Source organism: Drosophila subpulchrella, unplaced genomic scaffold (assembly GCF_014743375.2).
Source record: "Drosophila subpulchrella strain 33 F10 #4 breed RU33 unplaced genomic scaffold, RU_Dsub_v1.1 Primary Assembly Seq24, whole genome shotgun sequence".
Lineage (NCBI taxonomy): Eukaryota > Metazoa > Arthropoda > Insecta > Diptera > Drosophilidae > Drosophila > Drosophila subpulchrella.
Genome location: NW_023665550.1, coordinates 1011067 through 1019019, shown reverse-complemented (window position 1 = coordinate 1019019; position 7953 = coordinate 1011067). Strand labels below are relative to the sequence as shown.

Below are 7953 nucleotides of genomic sequence, written 5' to 3'. Positions count from 1 at the left end.
AATGAGCCGAACAAAGACGTGGAATAACCGCATAACTTATTTTGTTTACGTAACGTTCGTGACATACATACATCATACATCATACATGTACATATGTATTCTCAGGAACGGTTATGTTTTCTTCTTTTTGAGTTCTTTCGCACTTTAATACAAATTCCTACCGAAGAGATTTTCTTGTAACCCCCTACTGAAAAAATTAAGTGTATTTGCTCAGATAACTTGTCTAAAAATCGTGTTTTCAAGTGACTTTTTGGTGGTAACTTAGGTTTTTCGACTGAAGTCACGTTTTTGGTTATAGGTATAGGCCAGAATTAGATTTTCACACTGAAAGATATCCTTTTGAAGCTTGGCGTTTAGTTTCTTGCCCGCTACGGATTCTTTCTCCTTCTTCATGACCACCTGCGCTTTCTTGAGACGTGCCTGTGCCAGTTCCAGAAGAGTAATTCCCTCTGATGATGCCCTTCGAGCCTGCTCCTCCAGAGTATGTGCCATCTCAATCAGAATGACCGTCACGTAGATAGCGAGTTTGATGCTGTACGGATCAAGACGTTGGCAAACGCTGTATAACTCATCGCAGATGCGCAGTTTTCGCTCCAGCTGCTCGTCGCTAAGCTCACACAATTGCAAGCCATCTTCGTTGCCATAAAGCTGGATCAATGTGTGTCTAAGGTTGAACGTAAGAAAGTGGTTTGGATGCAACATTTGAGACAGGCGGGACAGAAGCAATTCAACCTGATTCGCGGAAGGACATCCGCTCATAAGGCCCTCTACCTGCTCGGTCATGTGGGTCTGCAGTTCAGTCACGTAGGCGGCGTCCACCATCATTGGACAAGAATTGCACTTCCACTGTGTTTTCTCGTCCAGCGGATCCACAGGCAGATGGGTGCCAGTGCACGTTTGGTTTACATCGCCCAGACACGCCAGTGCACTTATATAGGTACCGTATTCTGTTGGATCCAAACAGCGACTGCACCGGCAGCCAAAATGCTTCGTGAGCCGCAGATGCTGCTGGCGTAGTTGTGTGCCCCACAAAATATTAGTATAGGTAATCCGTAGGTGTTCGCCCTTTCGCAGGTCACAGCCAGCTCGCACAGCAATCTGCTTGTTGATACCATCGAACAGAAAGTCGCAATTTGGCTGACAGGCGTGCTCCATCATACATGCCTGACGAAACAGCCCGCTCAGTTCCACACCAGTCGGTTGCTCGATGACCATAAAATTTGTTTCGATGATGCCGCACAGTCGATGCAGTAACTCCGGTCCGTAATCGTCCAAAAGGCTTGGCTTTAGTCGGTGTAAAAACCGCTGCTGCAGGTAGCTGACAACCCGATTTTCTGCCTCCTCGTAGAGCTCGGTGCCCCTGCGCTCCTCCTCGTGGGACTGCATCTCTAGCAGGGCAGTCCATTTTGCCGGATTTTGTCGCTGCAGAAGCAGACATTTGAGCACCAGTAGTGCATCTCCTCTAAAATAATCGTTCAAAGAACGGACATTCGAACGAGGAGGTGGCCCCGACCCCAGGCTAAGCACACTGCACTCCAGGTCCTCGTGCTGACAGCCGGCGCTGCAGACTGGCCATTGGCATCTAAAAAATTAATAGTTAGAAAAGATGCTCTCTAAGAGAAAAAGGGTTTTTCACCTGCGACACTGGTGCTTGCCTAGACGGCTCGGCATAAAACAGGCCACGCACGGAACGATGGAGGCCTCCTTCTCTGCGTCGGAGAGGTACCACTTCGGACCCACCACCAGCGGCTCCTCGATAAAGACTATCTGACCGGCTGCGATGTCCTGGGTAGCCATTAGATACCTGCCCAGTTGGGCATCCTGCTCCTCCCTGAATGGCCTGCAGCTGCGCTTGTGCTGCGGCCAGTGCTGCTTCTGGTGCTCTCGACCGCAGTAACGCACTATTTTGCACCTTGTACAAGCCTGCGATGCAGCCACTTGGCAAACAGGACAGTCGGTGCTCAACTCCATTGTTGCTTCTGAATAGGTACTCTTCCACTACCAAACTGCTCTACATTATTACGTTGGCAAAGCAAATTTTCATTTTGACTCGGCTGATTTCAGCACGCCGGCGACTGCGGGTTTATTTTTAGCACGCTTTTCCAAATGCATATCTCTTGGCCCTAGCCAAGAGAATTAATATATGTACATTAGGGTGGACTTTTTTAAGGTCATATATCTATCTGAAATGGCAGTCATTCTGTACATAATAAATTAATGCAAAAACAAAAAATTGTATTTTAAAGTTTGGACGGATCGTAAAGGCTTCAAGCTTTCAGTAAAAACGACTCACACAACACAAAAAAAGTTTGTTCCTTTCCTTAATTTGTCAACTTTTTTGTTTTGATCGAATAAAGGAAATAAATAGTATATTATTTCATGAGTTAAATCAGTTCGAAGTAGCCTAGAGCTTAGAGCGTAAAGCTTCTGTTTTTAAAACCGAACAATCGGTTTTTTTAATGTACTCTTTTAATAAAAATGTGTACAGGAGACTTAAATGAATTTTAGTGGTATTTACATTGAAATAGCAATCGCATTTTATAATTGTGAAGATCAAGCATAATGTTAGTCCATTAAATAATGGTTAAGGTTATTACAAACAAACCGTCAAAGTTAAAAATCATGTCTACGGCATCTAATTTTGTTCCACTATTTCTTTCTGCTATGCATTAAGGATACCAAAAGGAAATATTTAATGGGGTGAGAGAATGACCTCAAAAATTTCATACAAAAAAAGTCCGCCCTAATGTACATACATACCTCATAGAACCGCGGTACCTCGCACTGCTCTCCGTCTACGATGGGGAAATAAGAACCAATAGGGTGGCTCTCCACAAAGACCATGGTACCTCTTAAATTAGCTTTTCATGTTCACTTTATTTTGCTTTCAATCTTGGAATACAAAAGTATACCTTACAAAACAGGCGTCAATCGAGATAACTTAGTTTGAGTGTTTAGCAATTAATGTGATAAATACGATTAATTTAGTTTGTGATCTACGCACAAATAGTTTTAGTATGGTTCTTGCGGCGCGTCCAAGTCCCGGTAGTGTGATCTGGGCCGATAATCAAAACCACCGGGTCTGTAAGCAACGGAAATGAATATAGATGTTGAAATTATTTACGCAAGGCTAGTGGCAGGACAGAAATACAAAATATTACAGTATTTTTGTTTTAGGCTATGGATACGCATTTATTTCTGGAAATGAAAGTTATCAACGCTGTTTGTTGGATTCTTGATACAATTGGCATAATATTGTACAGGAAAACGGATATCAGTAGTCGTATATAAACCATCTTTATATGCAGTAGATACCGTTCCTAGCATTGCTTGAACTGCTTTTAAAACATGAGCTCGCCAATAAAAGCTGCATCGAGATGGCCTTTTTGTATTGTGCTAATCAATTAGTCAAACATATCGGAATTGGCAGGCGCATCCAAATCATGGTAACCGATAAGCCGGCGCTGGTGTTCCAAAGGCAATTCTCTGCAAAAAATTTGCGACACAAAAAAGTTGTGACAAATTTTGATTTAGACCAACAAGAGAAAACAAAGTAAAAAAAAGGAAGATAAGGGAACGACTAAATGCTATCAGTTTGCGAGAATTAAATTCTTCAGATTACCAAGAAGTATGTGGAGTGTGAAGATTCTCTATACGATTCTTGGAAAAAAAAATTGAGCAAAACAATTTTATCGGATCGATCCATTTATCGCTTCTAAGAAATACTACTGTGAATCCTATTGTTGATAGAGCTCATACAATATAAGTTTAACTGTTGGTGATATACTAACCTGCGAACAGGAGGAAAGTTGCGTCCTCCACGACCCCCACCCATCATGGGTGGGCCAAAGCCGTAAGGCATCGCCGAAAATGGTGGGTACATTGGCGCGCGGTAGCTAAAGTTAAGGAACTAAATTAATTACTCTCCTGTATAAAAGGGGCAGCTGCTTCACTCACCCTCCTCCTCGTGTGGAATCGGATTCCGGGCGCTTTGAGCTGCCTGGGTGCTCGGGAAGCTGCGGGCGTTTGGGATCGCGCAGGTAGTTGTTAAAGTACTGCACTTCCTTACGCACCTCGTCTACCTTTTCCTCGTGCTTGTTGAAGATGTGCTTGCGAATGAACTCGGGCCCTTTGAACTTTTTTCCCGACAGAGGGCATAACCACTTGTCCTTGGCCAGCTCCTGAGTGTTTGCCTGCACAAACTTTTCCACCTCGGTCTCGGCGTCCTTGGCGCCAAGGTCCTTAATCTCTTCGTCGCTGAGTAAAACTATCTTGGTGAGAAACTGTTGAAGCTTGCTCTCGTAGGTCTTGATATACTCTTGCACGTCGTTGCTGGTCGTCCGAGCAGGTGCCGGACCGCGGGCATGGATGATGCCGCACCGATTGGGCATCTCGTCCTCGTATGGATATTCGCAGTGATTGTAATAATCTACGGAGTGCACGATACGCAAATAAAGTACTAGGCGGTCCAGAACGGCTATTAACTGCTCGTCACGCTCAATAGGTTCACCCTCACTGTCCTTGCTCTCGCCGGTGAGACCCAAAAGCTCTTCCTCCTCGGCGGACGCCTCTTCGATAAGGTAATCGGTGATGTTTTGCAACACCGGATTTTTCGAATTGAAGCCATACGTGGAAGAACTGCCATTCGCTGGAAATTTGCTCACACGGTTGGCATTTGCTTTGTTTGCTGTATCAGTCCACAGATTAAACCTTTCGTCCAGATTTAAAGCGATCTTGGCGCACAGTTTAATGTCAGATCGCACCACCTGCTTGTGGGCGGTAATACCGTTGGCTGGGCGTACCCGTCGACTCAAGTCTCGATTGACAATCGCTCCCATTTCGCAGTCCCGCAGCCGCTGGTTGTTCAAGCCCCAGCAAATTTCTTTAATGTTGACGTCCCGCATGAAGGTTATCCAGCCGCGGCGATACCAACGGCGCTCTACTAAGGGGTCTGCAATTGCCACTCTAAGGTATCCGTTAAAACGGTTGCAAACGCCCTCAATCTCGGCTCTTGTTATAGAGGGGGCTAGGTTGCGCAGAAAGATAGAGGAGGTGCGATGCAGAGCTCTTGGTTGACCATCCTTCACTTTGTCTAGGTCAATGGTCTCGGTTTCGACTGCATTATTTTCATCAGAAGAACGCTTTTCTTCCCCCGCTTCTGCTTTGCCCCCGTTTCCATTTTCCCTTGCCGCGCTTAATGCTGTTTCCGGGGACTTTTCTGCCTCGTCACTCTCATCTGTATTCCTTTCTGCGACTGGGTCTTCGACCTCAGAAACTGCATTTTCTAGAACCTTTTCTGGTTGAGGACTTTTCTGTGCCACCTTTGCATTTGCCGTTTCTTGCTTGTCGTTTTCCGCATCGGCTTTTTGCTGACTTCTTATGCCGTCTTCCACGTCGTATTTCTCCTTAAGCTTCTCATCATCTGAGCTAGAGCTGGATTCCGAGTCGGAAGAGGAGCTGTCATCATCGCTGTTATTCCGTTTGCGTTTTTTAGTCTTTTTCTTATTTGGATGCTTGTCCTCAGTGCTGGAATCGATCACCTTAGAATCCTCCATCACCTCTTTCTTGGGCAGAACATTTTCAGTTTCCTCCTCATCCCAGTTTTCCTCATCAGAATTGACAGACTTTTCAGTTTTCCGCTGAGGAGAGACGACTGGGAACGAACCTTCCTCATTCACCTTCTCCTCCTTGGGACTCTTTATTGTTTCGTCTGTCGTCCTGGCAGAACCTATGACCTCCGCCTTGCGGTCATAGACTACCGGATCCTTTGGCTTCTCGTCTAGCACTTTGAGATCCTCGTCAGTGCCGCCTTCCAGTTTAATAACACAGGTGTCCAACACACGGATCAGGGCATCACCTTGCGAGGAATCCACTTTCACCCCTCCAATAGTTCCGTTCTCGAGCAACTCCACGAAAACATCAGTTCTCCTCTGTAATAAATTAGTTTGAGAATGACTGCTTAGATGAGTGGATTAAATAATAGTACCTGAAGAAAGCCTCGCTGTTCCTCGCTGCGCCTTACACTGTCCTCGGGGTGGTATTTATTTTTGAACCTGCAGGTAAAAAAGTATTACGTAAATTAGTACGGCGGAAAATAGAATATTTCCCTATTTGGTTTTAATTTCTACTTTTTCGCTTATTCGCCAGGCTGTTGATAGTCAGATGGTTAATTTTTCACTTTTTATATCGGTTTTTTTTTTTGTGGAATTATTACCCAAAATCTTACCTTTCAGGCATAGCGCTTTCGTTATTTATGGGTTTGATTTAGAGTTATTTGGGTTTTTGCTCGACAATCGAATTAAATAAATCGCGGTTTCAAAATAAGAACACACCTCGGCATTGCTCGCCGGGTAATTAATAAATTTTAATTTGGTAAATATCAGTTAGCAGCTCTGCGAGATGGCGCACAACCCCTCAGAGAAGTCTCTGTCTCACAAACCCAATAAGCTGCAGAGAAAAACTTAATATACAGAATGTTATGAGTGTCGAACAGGACAAATAACGCAAGGGGCCTGCAGAGGCAGAGACATCAACGAAACCGTAGTTGATGCACCGCTGGTCAGCTACTAACCATTCCTCGTCCTTGTGGGCCACGAAAAACTCGTTAAGCTGCTGGCGCTTGAAGTCCGTCTTGTATTCGGTGTACTTGCGCATCACTTCAGAATCGGAGATGTTCTCGTCCTGAGTGTCGAGGAATTGTTTCAAGTTGAGCATGGCCGGCTGAGTCAAAGTATCGCCGCCGCCGCTTACAGACTCCCGAGGAGGTGGGGCATGGCCTGCGTGGGAGTAGGCGGAGTGCATGGACTGGTAGTGGTCGTTCCAGGCTTGCATCAAATACGGGTCATAGCCTTTATTAGAAGAGTTTGCTTATTAGATCCTTTTTGAAAACCAAGACCCCTTGAACTTACCCCCGAACCGAGGATTGGCGCGTACATCTCCGTCGCCCCAATCTGGGCGCATCCGTTTAGCGGGAGGTAGATCACGGCCGGGCGATCCATAGCGGGCCCTGGGCCCAGGTCCTCGGTAGTCGCTGTAGTCCGGCCTGTGGCGGGCTCCCCCACCGCTTCCTGCCGAAGCTCCGCCCCTGAAGGGATTGCTGAAACGTCCAGTAATGGTGTCATGTAATAGTTGAATGGTGACCTCCACTTACCGATCCGCCCACTCGTCGCGGGCGCCGGCGGATCCGCCCACCGGGCGACGGTCGTCCCGGCGTTCCGTGCGGTAGCTGTCACTGCGTTCCCCGCGGAACTTGTCTCGTCGCTTGCGGTCGTATTCGTCGTCCGAATCAGCCATTGCGCGTTGTCTGCAAAGATGAGATAGAGCTGTGTGAGTGAAAGCGACTCGTACCTAACCTCACTCCCAGGCTCCCTGCGCCATTTCGATTTGGTCTATTTTAAGGGAATGGCTGAAAAATTCAATCTGGCAGGCGATTAGCTTTGTATGTAGGTGAATAACAATTGTTGTTTTCTGTAAAGCCGCCATCTTGCAAATTTGCTTACAATTGCTTACGTGTTTTGTGGCTGGTTAATAAAACACAATTTACTATACTTTTAACAGAAGTGCGTGACCTTCGGGATATAGACCATTTGCAGAAAGTGTTATCAATTTAGGAACAGCAGGCAATTACCTTTAACTTTTCTTTCTTTTTGGTTTTAAGTTACTCTCAACCTCGAGCAGCTCAGAGAAATCCTTTAAATAAAATAAATTTACCACGTCTGTCAATCAGTGAGACCGTTTTTGAGTGACGCAATATACCGTTTAGAAAAATATTTCGCTAAAGAAAATACCATACAGCCGTGTCTTTAATAGCCTATTCAGACAGAGGGGGCTTCCCCTTCAACGACCAAAATCCGCTTCAGCGACTTTTTCTTCCATAAGAAATACACGTGCTAGAAAGAGAAGAAAATAAGTCGCTACAAATCGCTTTACCGGAAAATGGGACCATACACGCAA

At 45.6% G+C, this 7953-nt stretch overlaps 2 protein-coding genes across 7 annotated transcripts; both read right to left on the bottom strand.

The window, feature by feature from the left end:
• Positions 1-203: 203 nt before the first annotated feature.
• On the bottom strand, positions 204-2064 carry LOC119559381 (SET domain-containing protein SmydA-8). Its single transcript, XM_037872437.1, has 2 exons — positions 1637-2064; positions 204-1582 (listed from the first exon to the last, which is right to left on the bottom strand). Exons 1-2 carry the CDS (start codon positions 1969-1971, stop codon positions 262-264), a joined length of 1656 nt encoding a protein of 551 aa, XP_037728365.1. The 5' UTR covers positions 1972-2064; the 3' UTR covers positions 204-261.
• A 793-nt stretch (positions 2065-2857) lies between these two features.
• LOC119559379 (serrate RNA effector molecule homolog) lies at positions 2858-7751 on the bottom strand. 6 transcript variants are annotated; one of them, XM_037872430.1, is made up of 8 exons: positions 7628-7751; positions 7151-7303; positions 6909-7096; positions 6572-6848; positions 5987-6053; positions 3958-5930; positions 3792-3896; positions 2858-3082 (listed from the first exon to the last, which is right to left on the bottom strand). In XM_037872430.1, exons 2-8 carry the CDS (start codon positions 7291-7293, stop codon positions 3013-3015), a joined length of 2823 nt encoding a protein of 940 aa, XP_037728358.1. In that variant the 5' UTR covers positions 7294-7303; positions 7628-7751; the 3' UTR covers positions 2858-3012. The 6 variants fall into 6 exon arrangements, with proteins under 6 accessions (XP_037728358.1, XP_037728360.1, XP_037728357.1 ...); XM_037872432.1 differs by having other exon boundaries at positions 6909-7084; XM_037872429.1 differs by lacking the exon at positions 2858-3082 and adding an exon at positions 3166-3486.
• Positions 7752-7953: the final 202 nt, after the last annotated feature.